The following is a 20,423-nucleotide window of genomic DNA, read 5'->3' on the forward strand; positions in this document are numbered from 1 at the left end:
CTTAGCTTAGGAAGATGGGAGGCTTATTGTGCAGACTGACTCGCATCTGCCAGGGACATAAAACCAGGAGTGCTTAGGCTCTGAGATGCACTGTGGATAGAAGTTCTTTAGCCAGCGAGTGCCTGAATGTCAGTTCTCATAACTAGACTTCTTTGTCAAAAGCTAAGGGAAGCATGATTCAGAGACAAACTGGCCCTTTATTACTTGCTTATGGGGTTTGTTCTTAACATATAGTAACTAGATAATGAAGTAGAATAGGTCTGAGAGTTTTGTGTTTTAAATTGTGGGTGAAAAACTATGACTAAGACCATGTAGTGCACAAAACCTAAAATCCTTACTGTCCCCCCACCAGGAAGTACTAGCCAACCCTGAGACCTTCAGCTGCTCCCTTTGGAAAGCTAATGAAGGCTCTCAGCGCCAGGGCTTTGCTGTCTTCTTTAGTCATGCTTGATCGATTTTTTTTTTTTCTGTTTTGTTTTAATTTAATTGATATTTATTCTTTGTGTATGAGTGTTTTGGCTTTATGTATGTATATGCATTGCATTTGTGCCTGGAATCTTTATGTTAATTAACATTATTGAGCATGTGGAATATAACTTAGTAGTTTCATTTGTAATTTTAATTGAAGCTAATAATAAAAATTTAAATATTACAGAATATATCACTGATGTCCATTTGAATGACCTATCTACACCACAGATCCTTCCATCAAATGAAAGTGTTAATCCACGTTTATCAGCAAGCCCTCCTAAATCAGGCAATCTGTGGCCAGGATTGACTCCACCACACAAGAAAGGTAAAAGTCCCATAACTCGGTTCCTCCACTCTCAAGTGGCTACCTAGTGTGAGCTGCTGATGGTGGTGCTGATGAGGTGGTAGGGAATGTGTGTTCTTACACAGTTGACACAACTATGCAACCATGATTAGGAGGTTTTGTTTGTGGTTCTGTACTTTAAACTTTAGGGTTTTTATAGTTCAAAATAATATTCTGGTGTATGAGTAGCTCACCTGCATGTATGTATGTATGTACATCACATGTGTTCCTGGGGCCACAGAGGTTAAAAGAGGACATACCATTACCTGGAACTGAAACATGGTTCTGAGTCATTATCTGGCTACTGGGAGCAGCAGCAAGCATGCCTAACTGCTGAGCCGTCTCAGCCTGTGAAGTCGCCTTTGAAAAGTCGTGTGCCCTTTAGCCCATTCTGCCCTACAGTTCCATTATCAGATTGTCATCCTACCCTAAGACTGCCACACTGATACTCTGTTCCTAGTGTGCCCCTAAGGGCTGTGACTCCTGATGGTCTCCCTTTCTCCAGAGTGCCCTGTAAATGATGCCACATAGTACACACACTAAGAAGCAGCCCTTTTTCCGTGTAGCATAATTAGTTGAGGATCGGCTGCATTGCTGTATGTCTGGTTACTTTCTTTCTTTTCCTTATCAAGTTATAGTTCATTTGTGTCACCAAACCACTGTTTATTCACTCATCAAGGGATTTTTTTTTAATTGTTTTCAGTTTTTGGCAGTTATAAGTAATACTGCTACAAACATTTATGCACAGTTTTTTGTGTGATGTTAATTTTTTTTCTTGGATCAGAGATAAGGTCTTAGAATTGTATTTCCTGTGTTTTTAAGATAATTTATTTTTAATTTCATGTGCATTGTTGTTTTGCCTTCATGTATATATGTATGTGAGTGTTGGAACTGAAACTTCCTGGAACTGGAGTAACAGACAGTTGGAAGCTACCATTTGGGTGCTGGGAATTGAACCTAGGTCCTCTGGAAGAGCATCCAGTGCTCTTAATTATTGAACCATCTCTCCAGTCCCTATTTCTTAGGTTTTATGTTCATTTTATGCTCAGCGCTGTACAAAACTGCCTGTCTTTCAGGGTATCTGTATCATTCTGCATAGCCACGAGCTTTGTATCAAAATGCTAGCATTATAAAATATAAAACTATAAAACTTAGAGAGGACCCCATGTGGTGGTACATGCCTTTAATCCCAGTATTCATAGGAAGGTTGACCTATGTGGAGTTCAGTCCAAGGACAGTATGGTAAGTAGGGGATTACAGGCCAGTCAGACTAGCATAGTGAGAACCTGTTTCAAACACAGTGAATAAAGAAGCTGCTGGAGGCCTTAAAGGCTTTCTTACAGTGGAGAGGAGAGCAACGCTTGCTGTATACAGACATGAAAACATGGGCAGAGAGGTGGGGCAGGGACAGCAGCGCTTGCTGTATAAGCCTGAGTTTGATCCCTAGAACTCACAACAGAAGTAAAAGGAAAGAACTAACCTCACCAAGTTGTCTTCTGCCTTCTGTACTTCATGTGCATTCATTCCCGTACACAAAACAAAGACACCATCTGTAGAAGAACCAATGAGTCTTGGCAAGAGGTTTGTTAAGATTTAAGAAAAGGGTAAGATTGTATTTGTAGGTGGGTAAACCAGAGGAGTATACACAATGCACCTGGCTAACAGCAAGTGCAGTCAGAATGTCGTTCCGAAGGATATTAAGCAGCTGGGCCTCCTGCTTGGTCCTCATGGCTTCACCCTGCCTCTCCCAGCTGCATCTTCTTCCTTTGGCTTGTGGGCCATAAATATCCCAGTGATGGGGCCAAGGCCAACTCCTCCTTTTGCACATGGAGCAAATGACTAGGGTATTGTGCTCTTACTATTATTATTAAATAATTTCAGAATCATAATTTAAAGTTAGCTGAAGCCTTATTTGATTTTTGATTGGCTTCTCTATCTGTTTAATGATTTTTTTTCTTGGTTTTGCTTTTTTAAGGTAAGTTTCTCTGTGTAACCTTGGGTGTCCTGGAACTCACTAGGCTGACCTCAAACTCAGAGCTCCACTTATGTTTGTTAGGATTCAAGGCATGCACCACCACCCAGCACTAATTTTTTCTTTTAAGAATTTTTTTGGGGGGGCTGGAGAGGTGGCTCAGCGGTTAAGAGCACTGACTGCTCTGCCAGAGGTCCTGAGTTCAATTCCCAGCAACCACATGGTGGCTCACAAAATGGAATCTGATGCCCTCTTCTGGTGTGTCTGAAGAGAGCGACAGTGCACTCACATACATAAAATAAATAAATACATAAATAAATCTTAAAAAAAAATTTTTTTTTACTTTTATTCATGTTTAAGTATGTTTCTATGTGTATATGCTGCATATGTTTGGGTGTCCATGGAAGCCAGGAGAAGATCCTTTGATGCTAGAGTTACAGGCAGTTGTGATATGCCTTATGTAAGGTGTTAGGAATGAAAACTTGGTTCTTTAGAAGAGCAGCAAGGCAGCCATCTCTCTAGACCTAAAGTAATAATCTTGAGTGGTCTTTTGAACACTTCTATAGTACAGTAATTATCTGTTATGTTTATTGACTTATGTGTGTTTGAGTATGTATGTGTGGATACACAAGCCACATCATACTAGTAGAGGTCAGGAGAGAACTGGTTGGTTTTTCTCCCTCCATTATGTGGGTCTTTGGAATCAAACATAAGTCTGAGGTTGGGCAGAAAGTGCTTCTACCTGCTGAGAGTCTTGTAGGCTGAGTATAGCATAGCTCAGTGGGTAAGACTGTGCAGAGTTCAGTGCCTAGCATTTATATCGGGTAGCTTTAAACTGCTCCTAACTCTAGCTTCAGGGAATCCAATACCCTCTTCTGGCTTCCATGGGCACCCAGATGTACATGCAGCAGACACATACATACATATATACATACATACATATATATATACATACATACATGCATACATACATACATACATACATATATACATTCATACATACATACACACACATCTATTTATATATAGTAATAGATAAGTACAATTTAAAAGGGAAATATTCTAGGGAAGACCAGGCATGGTACCGCTCTTCTAATCTGGTATCATGATGAGATGGAGGGAAGAAGATCAGGAATTCAGAGTCAGTCTCAGAATCATTGTGAACTTGAGGCCAGTCTGAGCTACATGAGATCCTGTCTCAAAAAACAAAATCCCAAAACAATTAAAAATATTTTACAGAAAAATATTCAAAGAACTAACTTGATTCTTTTTAATGTTCTGTCTTTTAATCCTAGCTCCGTCTGCATCTCCAAAGAGGAAAAAGCAACATAAGAAATACAGAAGTGTCATTTCTGACATATTTGATGGAACAATCATTAGTTCAGTACAGTGTCTGACGTGTGATAGGGTGAGTATGGGGAACCATAACAGTACATTTCTGTCAAATGTTATTTTTAAAAATCTGAAGATAGGCTGAGTTAAATAGCTTATTGCTGTTGTGGACCATGCATGCATTGTCAGTTATACAGCGAGTTTAGATGTAGAGTTAAAGTACCACCCACATCCTACATGAAGGACTGTGGGCTCTTTGTCTGTTTGGGTTACATGGAAAGGTGAGAAGTTGCTTGGCAACAAGAATTGTTAACAGTGCTTATTCTCCCAAGGCTTATGAAATTAGGTATGCCCAGAAACTCTTGCATTCAAAAGCAAAAGGAAGTGAGTGTATTCTTATATTTGCCTTTGCAAGTAGCTTGTAAATGATATAGATGCTTCAATAATAATGCCAAATTCATAAACAAGGACTTCTCTCAAATATAAATTATCATGAGGGTTTGACTAACACCCAGTCCTTAAGGATTTCTTAATTTTTTCATTTTAGTGAGATACAGTAATGAATATGCTTAATGAATGAGGACTAATGTCTCAGAAATGAGAGTCAACTGTTGTATTAAAATGTTAAGTCAAATGTAAGGCATTTAGTAGGGTCATTTCCACATAGATGGTGTATTACCCAGAATGCTTTACCTGTAGTATGTGTACAGTGCTGCAGTTGAGGACAGACTGCATGTGATTGTCATGTAAGATTCTGTTAGCAAGGGTATTGTAATCTTCTTAGTGTGGTATTTACTTCATGGTCGCCTAAAGCAGTGTATCTCCCATGATGCATCCCTGTTGTTAAGTGCTGGTTGATACCAGATTTGGTTTTCTCCTCACCCTCTCTTAAACAGCCTGCAGTTTCATGTGCTTTGGAGGCTGAGGGCAGAGAATACTTGGGAACAGCTTGGATGATATAGCATATAATAATATGCTTCCAACACCCCCCAAAAGAGTATGAATATCAATCTCCTATTGCCAGGTGGCTGGATTTGTTGTGCTTCTTAACACTGTAACATCTCTGAGCCATAGACATACTACTGGCCTGTATGAAGATTATATTTGGAACAGTACCTGGTACAAAGCAAACCAGGCTCATTTGTATTTGTAGTATTCTAAAAGCCGTTTGTTGTTTATATTTGCTTATTATAATAATTTGATTTCATCTTTGGAAGAAATCTAATCTTGTAAATAATTGTACTGGATTCTTTCCATCCTGTTAAAACCAAACACTTGCAGGTGTCTGTAACCCTCGAGACCTTTCAGGATCTGTCCTTGCCGATTCCTGGCAAGGAAGACCTGGCTAAGCTGCATTCCTCCAGTCACCCAACTATAGTCAAAGCAGGGTCGTGTGGTGAAGCATATGCTCCCCAGGGGTGGATAGCTTTCTTCATGGAGTATGTGAAGAGGTACGTGTTTATTTTCTTTTTATTGGATTAATTGTTGATGCTGCTGCTTCTGCTGTACTAGCAGAACACTTCCTTTTTCTTCTGTCAATGATGTTTCAGGTTTGTTGTCTCATGTGTCCCTAGCTGGTTTTGGGGTCCAGTAGTAACCTTGCAAGATTGTCTTGCTGCCTTCTTCGCCAGAGATGAACTTAAAGGTAAGAAACATGATACATATTTATGACTGGCTCTCGTAGGTGAATGCAACACTCCGTTTTTGGACAGTTAAATAGTGCTTGTTTACATTTGCATTTGCATGGTGGAGGCGTCTTCAATGGCAGTTGAAATAGGATTAGAAAAGTCATGTCCTGAAGGGATTTATATAGATTTTTATAATACAAAATGACACATTTTGAAGTTCTGTGATTCATAGAAGGTAGAACTCAATGAAGATAATGAATGTAAGATGTGTCTTGAATTGTCTTTACATCTGCACCTTCATTGAAGGTCCTTGCAGCTATTTTTGACTACTTGGTGGGTTCTTTTTTCTTCTACCTTCTCTACCCTTTTTCTTCACTTTCAAGCCCCTAACACTAGAGAAGAGAGAAAACAAGAGTAGAGAGGAAAGAGATCCCTAAATAAGGTCAGGGGTCAGAAAGGGGGCGATGGTATCGTCAGACTACTTCCTGCTGCTGATTAGGGGTGTCGAGTTCCTTGGGACACGTGTGATCTTCACTGTTAGGACATCTAATTTCTTTTTCTTCTTTGTGCATGACCAACAGTAGTGAACAACCAAACAACACCCTACCATCAAACCTCCTACCTCTAGGGGCCTAGCATTTACACACCCTCTGAAAAGTCTCCAGAATTCCAAATGTTGCACACTTGCAGAAACATCTTCAGCTGGCAAAACCACGTCCCCTCCAGAGCACAAGGCAAATCATAGTCAAATCATAGGTGCTGTGGACAATCTGAAACAGCCCCATATTCCACACCTGGGATTAAAATGAACATATTTTTATAATATCTGTTTTTTAAGAAATTTCTTTTTAAGAAATCAAAATTCCAGAATTGACACTATAGTCCTACACTTTTCTTGTGTGCCCAGCACCATGCACATAACAGGATATAGTAAATTCTGTTCAGTGAATAAATGAATCGACCATTTCTTGAATTCGTCCATCAAACTGAAAGAAGCAAGGAGGGTGGTAACTGTAGGGAAGTAAATGTCACAAGTTGGTCACTTTCTTGTGCTATGAAGTGGGCACATCTGGGAACTGCAGAACAGTTTGCTGGTGATTAGCTGAATGACTAGATCTGTTCTGTTTGCAGGTGACAATATGTACAGTTGTGAAAAATGCAAAAAGTGAGTAACACTGACATTATTTTCGCTTTCATATTTTGTATTTTTCTTGGTTATTTGAAGCACATGGAGTTAGTTACACTTGATGCTTATAAAATTCAAATTGGTTATTCTGTAAAACATGTTTAAAGTAAATGTTTAATAGCCTGATGTAATATAGTAATAAATGTGAGGATTTTAATGAATGAAGTATGTGAGTTTGCATTAACTCTACATGAATCAAAGTGACTCTTTTGGGGACTGCTGTGGTAACAGTAGCACCCAGGAAGTGAAAGGTGCAGGTGTGTGGCACATTCAGAGAGGTTGCCCCGTGTTCACAGTATCTGCTGGTATGGGTGCAGAACAGAACAGTTAAGCCTTGTTTTCTTTATATCTACTTCCAGCTCCCTTTTCTGTCTTGTAATACTTTTGACTTTTAAAAACTTCTTTTGGGTGTGGTGGGACGTGCCTTTTAATCTCAGCACAGAACTCTGCCAACTTGACCTAGAGAGTGGGTTCCAGACCAGCTAGAAATCAGCACCTATAGCAAACAAACAATGAAACACTTGTTGGTGATATCAGAAAAATGGAATATACGTTTGATAAAGGCAAGTACTTTTGATATAGAGGGAATTGAAAAAATTTCAGAATCTCTGTAATACAGAAATAATGAACTCCCAGTAAAAGCTTGAATCTTTATTTTTTTAAAGATTTAATTTTTATTTGATATGTATGAGTACTTTGCCTGCATGTGTGTATATACAGCATGTATGTGCCCAATGCCCAAGGAGGTTAAAAGAGAGGGCACCACATCCCCTGAAACTGGAAATATAGATGGCTATGAGCCATCTATATGTAGATGCTGGGAACTGAACCCAGGTCCTCTGTCTGCAGGAGCAGTAAGTACCCTTAATGGCTGAGCATTCTCTCCAGTCAATAAAGCTGGAGTCTTAATACAGACTTTTAGCTACTGCCAGGAACAATAGAGAAATCTTTTTTTTTTTTAATTTTATTTATTTTATGTATGTGAGGTACACTGTCATTCTCTTCAGAGATATCAGAAGAGGGTAACAGATCCCATTACAAATGGTTGTGAGCCACCATGTGGTTGCTGGGAATTGAACTCAGGACCTTGGGAAGAGCAGTCAGTGCTCTTAACCTCTGAGCCATCTCTCCAGCCCCTAGAGAAATCTTTAAACTTCAAATGTTGGTTCTTCTTATGATAGAACAGAGTGGAACAATGTCGAGGCAATAAAATAAATACATACAGACCTCTCTTACTCTTGTGGAAAGATTTGCTTTCTCAGTCTGTCTGGAAGTCCTGGCTGACAGTTAAAAAGAGACTGAGTCTGAAGAGGTGCCTTATTGTGTAGCCAGACATGCCAGGCAGAAGGAAACAGACATGAAGAGAGACAACCAGTGTTCACCCCAGATGCCAGATCTGTCAGATGTACATTAATATTGATTATTTGGTGGTTTCTTATTTTTAATTTTTATGTGCATTGGTGTTTTGCCTGTATGTGTGTCTGTTTGAGGGCATCAGTTACCCTGGAACTGGAGTAACAGACAGCTGTGAGCCACCATGTGATTGCTGGGAATTGAACCAGGGTCCTCTGGAAGAGCAGCCAGTACTCTTAACCTCTGAACCATTTCCTCCTAAGGGTTGGGATTGCTAGGCAAGTGCTTACCACACAGCTAGGCCCTAATTCTTTTTAATCAAAGTACTGTGTAGTGACTTAACTTTTTATTAGTCATATCCTGGTATAAGCATTTTTATATTAAGGGTTATTTTCTTGTTAGGTAATTTAGTGTATAAATATGTAACATAACTCAGGAATATTGTTACTCTGATACTTTGTTTCTTGATATTTTCTGAAATATTTTTTTGTGTTTTGTAGATTTATCAGCTTTTCCTTTTTATCCTTAGGTTGAGGAATGGCGTAAAGTTTTGTAAAGTACAGAAGTTTCCTGAGGTATGACTTCATTATCGCTCGCTTACACACTGTGGTAATGTGTTGATGTCACATGCTATAGTAAACGCGGGATGACTGCAGCATGGACTTCCATGCATACCCATGCATGCCCATGCATACCATGCATACCTTTAGGATTTGTTATAGGAGGCTAGGTTGAATATCTGCACCATCTAACCATGTGCTGCTGAACATGCCGCCAGACAGCGCAGGAGCCTGCACGTCTGAAGCTGTCAGCTGACAACCAGGGCACTGAGCTCTGAAGAGCCAGGCACACTCTGCTTCACTGCAGTTGTGTCTGGAATCAGGTTAGAATTCAGGGGGATATTTAACTAATGCATAGATTCTTACTGAGAATATAAAATGAGCCAGGCATGGTGGCCATGTAAATCTCTGTGAGTTCCAGGCCAGCCAGATCTTCATAATGAGACCTTGTCTTTTAAAATGGGGGGAAAAGCCCCCAAACCCTCCAAATCGAAATAACTATTTTAAAATAAACATTTAATTAATATAATTTTGAATGATTGAATGCCACATTTTCTTGTTTTTACAATAAAACTTTCTTGTACTTTGTTTTAAGCATTTATAATTTTTTCTAATGATTAATTTGGATGTTGAATTGTACTATTTTTAGATTTTGTGTATTCACCTTAAAAGATTTCGACATGAACTGATGTTTTCCACCAAAATTAGCACCCATGTCTCCTTCCCCCTGGAAGGCCTGGACCTTCAGCCATTTCTCGCAAAGGATAGCCCAGCTCAGATTGTGACATATGACCTCCTGTCAGTCATCTGTCATCATGGAACTGCAAGTAGTAAGTACAATGGCTTGATATTTGTTTTTGATTAAAAAACATGTATCCAAGCTGATTGCTTAAATAAGTCCCACTTGACCAAAGGGAGAAAACAATTAAAAACAGATTTTAGTGCTTATTATTAGAAAAATGGCAGACAACACAAAGTAATAATACACATTTAGGGAAATAGCTGGGTGGGTGACACGTGTCTGTTGTTCTAGTACTCAGGGGCCTGAGGCAGGATTAGGAATTCAAGACCCAAAAAATACCAGCTAGTTGAAACAGGTACTAGGAATACAAATTAGCAAACTAATTTAACCTTATTGGCAAACCTGAATGCCTACCCAGTTCAAGGAACCTGGGTAGCAGAGACTGTGAAATAAAGAAGAGACCGTGAAATAAAAATCTCCCCAAGTTTAAGATAATAAAGATGTTATTGCCCGAATTGTGTGTGTGTGTATGAAATTATGATCTTCTAACTCTAAAATTGTATAATTATTAAGTGTTAGAGGAAGCATTTCGGATGTTAAATTTTAAAATACTAAGTATTTTTCTCTAGACTATTTGGAATAATTGAAATTAAAGTTAGAAGGACAAATGGTAACAACCATAACAAGGTAGGTTATGTATAAGGCTTTTCAGAGCGGCATGGTCTAAGGTGGGTGTGGTGGAACACTCTTATATTCTCAGCTCTTGGGAAGCTGAGTTGGGAGGATTGTCAGTTCAAGCCCAACTTGGGCTACAATAATGAGACCTTATCTCAAAACAAAAACAAACAATTAAACTTCTTGTGCTTCCTGTCTTATAGTGGTAGTGCTGAGATGCAGACTGAAACAGTAAGAGAACAGACACTGCTGTGGACGTGTTTCAGCTGCTTTGTAGTCTGGCATATAGCACCCTAACACACTTTTTTTCTGCCTTACAGGTGGGCACTACATTGCCTACTGCCGAAACAATTTAAATAACCTGTGGTATGAGTTTGATGACCAGAGCGTCACTGAAGTTTCAGAGTCTACTGTACAGAATGCTGAGGCCTATGTCCTTTTCTACAGGTGATGAGGGAACTGTCATGACTGTGGGAAGAACATGGTTTTCTAGGGATTTGTGCTGCTGAGACTTTCGAGGTTTATGGGTGTAGTTAGAAACGTGCACTTATGAGTAAGATAAAGAAGCTGTTTACAGAACGATACTTTGTTTAGAAATTTAAGACTTCATAGATAGGCAAAGGGATATATTGTGTTTTAAATTGTTTTTTGTTTAAGTACTTATTTCTTAAAAGTTTCTTTTTGTTTATTTTATGTGTATGGGTATTTTACATATATGTATGTCTGTGTACCACATGTGTGCTTGATGGCAGAGGAGGTCAGAAGAGGGCATCAGATCTCCTGGAACTGGAGATATGGATAGTTGTGAGCCACCATGTAGGTTCTGGGAATCTAACCCAGGTCCTCCAAAGAACAGCAAGTATTCTTAACTGCTGAGTTATCTCTCCAGCCTCTCCTTTCTTTCTTTAACATGTACGTATGTAGTATGTATGTATGTATGTATGTATGTATGTGTATATGCATGTATGTTCCTGTCTTCATGCACCAAAGTTCATTTGTTCAAAGAACAACTTTTGGGAGTTGTTTCTCTCCTTCCACCAAGTGGGTTCTGGGAATTGAACTCAGGTTCTTCAATTTGGTGACAAGCATCCTTCATAATGAGCATCTCACTGGTCCAGTGTTAGCCTTTACTTAAAAAGAAAAAAAAAAGTAGACAAAGTTGGAATTATTACCAAATTTCCTCCCTAAAATATCCAATAATAAAGACAGTATTAGTATAAACATCTTCGATACTTTTCAGTATCTTATAAAAGAAAATGCTAGATACTGAAACAGGAATCAAGAATGCAACTTAGTGACTTGATCTTACTAATACTGAATGCCTGCATTGTACTGTGGTTACATGGGGATACTCACAGTTACGATTCAGTAGTACTTTCACGGTAATGTATGACGTATTGAGCAGTGAGACAAAATATTCCTCTTGAAATTCCTCAGAGCTGATAAGATCCACAGTTGCAATATGTGTGTTAAAACTAACAATGAAGAGAGAGTCATGCTGTGAGTTTAGTGTAGTGAAGTGTGTATTAATTAAGGAATCACTGTCCTCAATAGGAAGAGCAGTGAAGAGGCACAGAAGGAGAGACGGAGGATATCAAACTTGTTGAACATAATGGAACCTAGCCTCCTTCAGTTCTATATATCTCGACAGTGGTTGAATAAATTTAAGACCTTTGCTGAACCTGGCCCTATTTCAAATAATGATTTTCTCTGTATTCATGGAGGTAAGGACTACTGTTATGTAAAGTAGCGATGGAAGGTTGCTGTTTAACTTGCAGTTAGAAGAGTCAAGCATTTCATCTCCTGCTTATTGCCCATCCCCATCTAGAGCTGAGTGTAGTTGATTCCTTATGATTTCAGAAATTGGCCTTGTGTGAAACTCAGCTCTAGAGCTTAAGAATACCAAAGACTGTCAGTGTCAGGAAAGCATTAATTTCATGCTAGAGTCAGATACATGGATGACTAATTACACTTGAGTGAGCTTTCTACATAGTTTTCTTGGTGAGAGCCATTCCTGTGTGGTGGGTTTAGCTGACACCTATATCTGTAGTTCTTACCTCTCTGTTTCTCATGAATAGCTGACTTTTAAAAGTATGGAAGCATATTAGACCTCTGTGATTGATGGGCTCTCACCATCTGCCCTGCAGTAATAAATAGACTTGTGTAGGCACTTTGACCGTTTTGGTTGATGACTTGCTAGTGTTAATTATGTAGTGAAACTACTGGGTGTGGGAAAACCCTGTATTGTATATAGAAACCTAAAGTTATATATTTCTGAGTATTCTGAGCTGCTTAGTGATCGATGGAATGGTTGGTTTGCACCCAATCCTAGATACAAACCCTAGTGCTACCAAATAAACACACAGATAAAAATGTTGAACGTGTACTTCAAAATGTAGGCTTATCTTTAGGAAGCATAGTCATCAAAGATGCTTTTCACTTACATTTTTTTGGAGAGGTTTAAGCACAGTGATTAAAAGACAGATATGATCGTATGTATAATCCTGTAGCCCCAGTGTTTGAGAGCCTGAGGTAGGAAAACTGCTATGAGTTGGCGGCCAGCCTGAGCTGCAGAGTAAGACTGTCTCCAGAGAGAGAGGGGGTGGGAGGGAGGAGCAGGGTGAGGTGGGAGGACTGGCTGTTTACCATTAACATGACTTTATGTGTGAGGGAATGCTGGCCTACTTTGAGTACGCTCTTGGTTTAACTTTTGGCACTGCCTTTGAAAGTCATGTAAAGAAATTAAGGAATGAAAAATAAAGTAGACTTAAATATTTTTTAGGTATTCCTCCACGAAAAGCAAGTTATATTGAAGACTTAGTTTTGATGCTGCCTCAGAACATTTGGGATAACCTCTATAGCAGGTTTGTTTTTTAAATCCAAAAGTAAAATCATAAAACAAATCATAAAAGAAAATTAAAATATCATAAAACAAAATTTTAAAAAATCATAAAACAAATTGAAAGTAGTTACAGAAGTGTTGGGTTATATCATAAATACCCAGTAAGTTATTTGATATATATGTAGGAAGATTTTTAGTTAGTGGAGCTTAGTCTAAATAATGAGAATTTTTGATTATCTGTAGGATATACTGTGGTATTTAATTTTATTTACCTTAAATGATGTTATATCTCCCCATTACTAAAAGTTTACATAGTTGTATACTACTAAATTGGAAGTTCTTTTCTTTTCTTTCTCTTTTTTTTTAAATAATTACTTATATGTATGTGAGTACACTGTAGCTGTCTTCAGACACACCGGAAGCGGGCATCCGACCCCATTACAGATCATGTGGTTGCTGGAAATTGGACTTGAGACTTTTGGAAGAGCAGTCAGTGCTCTTAACCACCTTTCCAGCTCAAAATCAGATATTCTTACTCCTAAATTTTACATAATTTCACCATGTTCTTTCGCTACTAAGCATTTTAAATATTAAAAATGCACTCACTAAGTGCTTTCTACCTGAACACGAGAAGTCTTCATTTGATTAAAATTTGATTGGGACTGTGCTTGTATACCTAAAAGACAATTTTGTGCTATTTTTAGAACCCTTTTCACTTTGCTGTCATTTCTAATGCTGTAATGGAAGGGAAAGTTGTAGCTATAAGGGAACATTGAAACGTACATAAAGCAGGTCAGGGACTCTGTGATAATACTGTTGGCCCTGGGAAACGTAAAATTGAGAGTTCTTTTGTATATTACTTTTGACTTTTTCATATTACTTTTAAGAATTTTCCTATCGGATTTATTCTTTAAATAAGTTTTAAAAAATTATTTGGTGTATGTGCTTTTGTGCTACAGAGCATGGGTGGAGGTCGGAGGACAACCTGAGAGAGAGAGTTCTTTGATTCCATCATGTGGGTCCTAAGGAGACCAGGACCTACCGAGCCATCTTGTCAAAGTCAGGATTTATTTGTAACCGGGAATTTAAACATTGATAAAGAGCTAGAAATAGTTTCCTAGAACCCAGGCCTTTTCTGAAGTTGCGACTTTGTTCTTAACTTCATGCTTAGGTATGGAGGAGGACCCGCTGTCAACCACCTCTACATTTGTCACACTTGCCAAATTGAGGCAGAGAAGATTGAAAAGCGAAGAAAAACTGAATTGGAAGTTTTTATTCGGGTAAAAGAAGTAGCACTTTCAAATTGTAGATGATGTGACCTAACGATGCTGGGCTGTAGTAGCGGAGAGGTGGGTGAGAGCAGCGGATGGCAGGGGCGTGCCTGCTCAGCCATGATAGCCCCTGCTCAGTTTACCACAATCAATTCTAGCTCTTTTCTTCCTGTGGCTGTTCCTGTTTTCTGTGGATTTGTCATGGCAAGATCTTACTCCCCAAATTGTATGTTTTCTCTGTAGAGTTTTTTGTAGTCAGTCTGTAGTCTGCAGCTGGTGTGGTTGTTGGGGGTTGGCTGTTAAAGGAACCTGCACCTTCATTCTTGAAGGGTCTGAGTCCCCAGCAGTCTTAACTGTTACATCTTTGTAAGGTTAAGTTTTACTCTCTAGCTAAAGGTTATGGAAATGGTGAGTAGTGTCTGTAGTCAATTGATTGTTGGATCCTAAAAGGATTTTTCCATGTTGTGTCTTTTGTGAATTGACCGTAATGACAAATGTGACCTTGAATAGAAACGTTTTTATATACGATTTTGAGGTGAAATCATACTGAGTTGTTTATACAGAACCCAAGTCCAGTCAGTCTGTGTCCCTTTCAAGAGACAGTGAGAAGATACACATAGAAGGAAAAGAACCCACATCTTGCTCTGGAAAGAAAGATAGAGATGTAGTGGAAGTGGCCCAGCCACAAGTCACCCCTTGAAGGAATCAGACGCGTGATCTCTCTAGATCTCCAGGGACTAGCTCCCTCAGTACTTTGATTTTGAATTCTCTCCAAAACTGTGAGAAAAAAGATTTCCCTTTTCAGTTACCAAGTTTGTGGTCATTTATTGTGCATTCTACAACGTATGCAATAGGGTTTTATCTGTTTCTTTCCTATTTTTTTTTAAGACAAGTTTTTTGTTTGTTTGGTGTTGGTTGGTTTTTTTTTGTTTGTTTGTTTGTTTTTTGTTTTTTGTTTTTTTTCCAGGAAAAGGGTTTCCCTGTGTAACCTTGGCTGCCCTGGAACTCACTCTGTAGACCAGGCTAACCTCAAACTCAGAGATATACCTGCCTCTGTCTTCTGAGTGCTGGGATTAAATGTGTTCACTACCACCATCTAGCATTAAGGACTTTACCCAGCACATGTTAAGTCTATGTCTTGTCATTGAATTTTATCATTAGTCCCTTTAATTTGTTATCTTGAAAATAACAAATTAAAATTAATTTGAAATCCTGAACACAGGATTTCACTGTGTTCAGATTGGTGAGATTTGCATATACTTTTGCCTAATTAGACTCATGAATGATGGGGTTATAGTCAGGACATAATAAACACCTAGCTTCATTTTATTTTGAATCATAGTATACATAGCAAGTTCCAGGTCAGCCAAAGCTGGGCTGTGATAGCACACACTTTAATCCTAGCACTTGGGAGGCAGAGGTGGGCGGATCTCTTCATTCTGCTAGATTAGTCCTTTAAGGACATAGACTATGGTAAAATTACTATAAAGGAACAATCTGTACACACATGCATGTGTGCTTTGTGTATGTGTTTGATGCTGAAAGTCAGATTTAGAACCTTATGCATGACAGACAAGTGCTGTACTATTGGCCTGAACAATACCAAACTGGTTAGGCCCTGTATAGCCCCTATCAAGAATTTTAATGTTTCTGAGGAATTTGGGCTTCATTTCTGTAATCTGAACACTTGAAATCAATCGTCCTTATCTAGGAAGACTCAACAACACAACTAGCCTGGTGTGGAGCACTCCTATGGAAGAAGTAGGATGATCAGGGAGTCGACATAATCTTTAGCCATCTACTACTAGCTTGAGGCCAGTCTGAGCTACATAAGACACTGTCTCACCCCCAATAAAAGGTCATGGATTACTAGTCTGTGCACCATCATGAATGAATTTGAAGCATTATGCTCTTTTGCATGTGGCATAATGACCTTTCTTATGCTAGTTGCAGTAGTGCCAGCAGCTTTCCTGGCAAACATCCCATAGTTCTTGCATCTCCTGGGATCCCAAATGCAACTTAGTCTGATCCTGCCATACATTTCCTTCCTTCCTTGGCTTTCTGTATCCTTGATAGAAGCTTCCATGAATCCTGTTACATTTTGCATGATGCAAAAGCAGCAGTATGTTGTTGATACCAAGTTCTACTGCCAGTCTTAGGTATAGCCTGGGGGCATTTGACACCCAGATCATAAGTGAGTTGGTCAGAATTAGGTGACCTCAGTGGCCTGGAAACTAAGTGGAGTTTCTGAAAAATTAAGAAAGCAGATAGGATCAGTTTGAAGATCTATAAGTCCAAGGAAATGAAGTGAGCACAGGAGCTTGGGGTTTAAGATGATGGACACCAACCATGACCTTTGGGAGTTGGCTGTCTCCTTCAATATGGATCACAGGGATCCAATTCTGGTCACCATGCTTGCTGGCAAGTTCCTTTATTCATTGGGCAATCTTGCTGGCCTTTCTTTCTTTCTTATTGAGTCAGGGTCTCTGTATCCTAAGCTGGCCTTGAACTTTTTTTTGCATGCCTTAGTTAGGGTTTCCATTGCTGAGAAGAGACACCATGCTCAAGGCAACTCTTATAAGGGACAACATTTAAAATTGGGGCTGGCATACAGGTTCAGAGGTTCAGTCCAGTATTGTCATGGCAGCATCCAGGTAGACACAGTGCTGGACAAGGTGCCAAGAATTCTACATCTTGATTGGAAGGCAGTCAGGAGAAGGAGGAGGGTCTCAAAGCCATCCCCCAAAGTGACACACTTTCTCCAACAAGACCACACCTCTTAATGGTGTTACTGCCTGAGCGAAGCATATTCACATACCACCACACTGCATTCACTACCCAAAGAGGTTGTACATCACTATACCCAGTTCTTGATTTCTTTAGTACCTTCACTCATAGACCCAGAAATTTTCATATCCTGTTTTATGGTTCCTATGTAAGTAGTTTCTGAGTGTCCCAAGAAGACTCTCACCCTCAGAGTGCTTACTTTTAGTAAATATCAAAGGGTCATGAGCAGCTGGGCATGATGGCACATGTCTGTAATCCTAGCCTTTGGAAGGTAAAAGCAGGAGTGTCTGTAATTTGAGGTCACTTGGGCTACATGATACACACTGTCTTAACCCTTCCCTTTAAAAAAAGCCACAGAGAAGGAAAATGTTGAACAAGGGTTAAAGAGCTCAAGAACAGTGTGAGGAATTGAAGTGGTCAAGATAGGTCTGTAGAGGTGGTGTTAAAAGACTTGTCATAACCAGGCTCATGGGAAATGCAGGGACAAAAAACAAAACAAAAAAACCCAAAAAACCAACCAACCAACCAACCAACCAACCAAACAAACAAACAAAAAACAGAGCACAGCAGAGACTAAAGGAAAGGTCATCCAGACACTGCCCCACCTTGGGATTCATCCCATCTGCAGACACTAAACACTATTGCTGATGCCAAGACATGCTTGCAGATCTGTCATGGCTGTCCTCAGAGAGGCTCTGCCAGTACCTGACAAACACAGATGTAGATACTCACAGCTAACCATTGGACTGAGCCCAGGGACCCCCATGGAAGAGTTAAGAGGAAGAACTGAAGGAGCTGAAGAGGATTGCAGCCCCATAGGAAGAACAACAGTATCAACTAACTGGACCCCTCAGAGCTCCCAGGGACTAAGCCACCAACCAAAGAGTGTACATTGGCCCATCCATGTAGCAGAGGACAGCCTTATCTGGCATCAATGGGAGGAGACATGCTTGGTTCTGTGGAGGCTTGATGCCTCAGTGTAGGGGGATGCTAGAGGGGTGAGGTGAGAGTTGGTGGTTGGGAGGCGGGTACAGGGAAGGGGACAACATTTGAAATGTAAATAAATAAAATTAATAATAATAAAGACTTCTAGGATGTGTGGGAGGACAGTGACATAAGCAGTTGTAAAAAGAGTGTGTGTGTGTGTGTGTGTGTGTGTGTGTGTGTGTGTGTGTGTGTGAAAGAAAGAGAGAGAGAGATGTGGGGAGGGAGGGAGGGAGGGAGGGAGGGAGAGGAGTCATTGCAGAAGTTAGGAAATCAGGAATGTATCAGGTGGTTTCTGGGAATAACTAAAAGGTCACTGTGGTCACACTTTGGATAAAAGGAAGTCAGATCACTGGGTGCTTCTGAACCAGTATTGAGAACTTTTGGGGCTGGTATGTAGCTCAAGCAATGGAGTGCCTACTTAGCATGCATGAAGCCCTGGCTTCAGTCTCTAGTACTACATGAAATTTGGTGTATTAGTCAGTAGAGTCACAGAGCTTATGGGTAGTCTCTATATAGTAAGGGAAATTGTTGATGACTTACAGTCTGTAGTCCAACTCCCCAACAATGGTCAGCAGCAGCTGTGAATGGAAGTCCAAGGATGTGGCCATTGCTCAGTCCCACAAGGCAAGCAGGAGAAGTGAGCCTGCCTTCTTCCAAAGTCCTTATGTAGGTCTCCAGCAGGTGTGGCCCAGATTCAATGTGTGTACCAACACGCCTGGATCTGTGACTTGCCTTAGTCTCTTGGGATTAAAGGTGTGTACTACCTACCTTGCCTGGGCCTAGCTTTTCATAGCCACTATGCCTCAAGATCAGGATTGTAGTTCATTCCAAATATAGTCAAGTTGGCAACCAGGAATAGCCACCACACTTGGCATGGTGCTACATGTGTGTATTCCTAGCACTTGGGGGGTAGGAAGATCAGAAGCTTAAGGTTATCCTTGGCTACATAATATGTTTGAGGTCAGTCTGAGATACATCAAACTGTGCTTTTGAAAAAAAAAGTCTTTGGCACTGGGGATATAGCTCAATGGTAAAGAACTTACCTAGAAAACAGGAAGCAGTGGGGAAGAGTATAACAAATCTGAGGATCACCTTTTTTTTTTTTTTTTTTTTTTTTGGTAATCTCTCATATATGAACACAAATTTAGATCAACCTACCCCTTCCCACTCTCTCTCCAATTCAATCTGGACTTCCTTCCCCCAAGGCTACCGGGTTTTGTTTGATTAGATTTAGAGAAAGAAATGGGGCTGTTTAGATGGTTTTGTGGGTAAAGGCATTCAGAGCCAAGAAGGTGCATCTGAGTTCAATCCCAACTTTATATTTAAAGGACAGAACTGACTTCTACATTTTCTCCTCCCATCCCAAACCCCCACAACTTAAAAGTTTTAAGAACTGTCTTTCTGAATTTAGGTACATCTATCCTTATCTAGTTTATATCTTGGGCATTTTGTCTCCCAGCAGGAAACACCACTGTAATTAGACACATTTCAAATACCCTTTATTCTTTTGAGGCCTAGTTACTTTCATCTCTTTTGCATAAGTGTTTCTGGTTTTTTGTTTTTTGTTTGTTTTTTTTTAAGTAGGCTGTGGTAGATTTTTAGTAAATATACTTCACAGGTTAATAAAAAAAATCTTCTCTTAACCTGTTCTTTAATGCTTCTCTTCTGTATGTTCATCTTATATTTTGAGACGTAATCTAGGATCATTTATTGATAGACAGCACTGTGTATCTCAGAACTAAAACAAGCTAGTGTGAGTCTTAGTGCTGTGTCGCATGTGGATGAGAAATGTTCTTGTTGGATACTCGAGGAGAGGGTTGCGAGTTTCAGGTATTAGGTGCCTGACTTTTTCTCTCTGTAGCTCAACAGAGCATTTCAAGAGGAGGACTCTCCAGCTACATTTTACTGTATCAGCATGCAGTGGTTTAGAGAATGGGAGAGTTTTGTAAAGGGTAAGGATGGAGGTAAGTGGCTAACTGAAAGGTTATTGGCCAATTCTTTTGTTTTTTAATTTTATGAATATTGGAGATTATACCAGTGAACAATAAAAGACCCATGCAGTCAGGGAGCCTACATTTTAGTTTATAGCCTTACTGCTATAAACCTTATCATTATTAATTATGGCAAGAATAGAAGAACTGAACAAATTTTGATGGCTTAGCAGTTAAGAGCACTTGTTGCTCTTCTTAGGGACCTGACTTCAATTCTTGCTATCAACTCCAGGCAAGAGTATCACCGCAGGTAACTCCAGCTCCAGGAAGATCAGATACTCTC

General features: G+C 39.6%; 1 protein-coding gene across 3 annotated transcripts in view; it reads left to right on the top strand.

Moving 5' to 3' along the window:
• Positions 1-20,423, top strand: part of Usp33 (ubiquitin specific peptidase 33) — a 48,506-nt gene that overhangs the window by 24,917 nt on the left and 3,166 nt on the right. For 2 of the 3 annotated variants that reach the window (XM_034499716.2, XM_076933420.1), the window contains 12 exons: positions 656-796; positions 4,082-4,194; positions 5,400-5,569; positions 5,669-5,763; positions 6,878-6,911; positions 8,815-8,860; positions 9,495-9,675; positions 10,583-10,709; positions 11,817-11,986; positions 13,045-13,126; positions 14,276-14,384; positions 20,011-20,113. In XM_034499716.2, coding sequence (XP_034355607.1) covers positions 656-796; positions 4,082-4,194; positions 5,400-5,569; positions 5,669-5,763; positions 6,878-6,911; positions 8,815-8,860; positions 9,495-9,675; positions 10,583-10,709; positions 11,817-11,986; positions 13,045-13,126; positions 14,276-14,384; positions 20,011-20,113 — 1,371 coding nt within the window. The remainder of the gene's footprint in view (positions 1-655; positions 797-4,081; positions 4,195-5,399; positions 5,570-5,668; positions 5,764-6,877; positions 6,912-8,814; positions 8,861-9,494; positions 9,676-10,582; positions 10,710-11,816; positions 11,987-13,044; positions 13,127-14,275; positions 14,385-20,010; positions 20,114-20,423) is intronic. The other variant, XM_034499717.2, reaches the window with a different exon arrangement.

Source organism: Arvicanthis niloticus, chromosome 4, assembly GCF_011762505.2.
Source record: "Arvicanthis niloticus isolate mArvNil1 chromosome 4, mArvNil1.pat.X, whole genome shotgun sequence".
Taxonomy (NCBI): Eukaryota; Metazoa; Chordata; class Mammalia; order Rodentia; family Muridae; genus Arvicanthis; species Arvicanthis niloticus.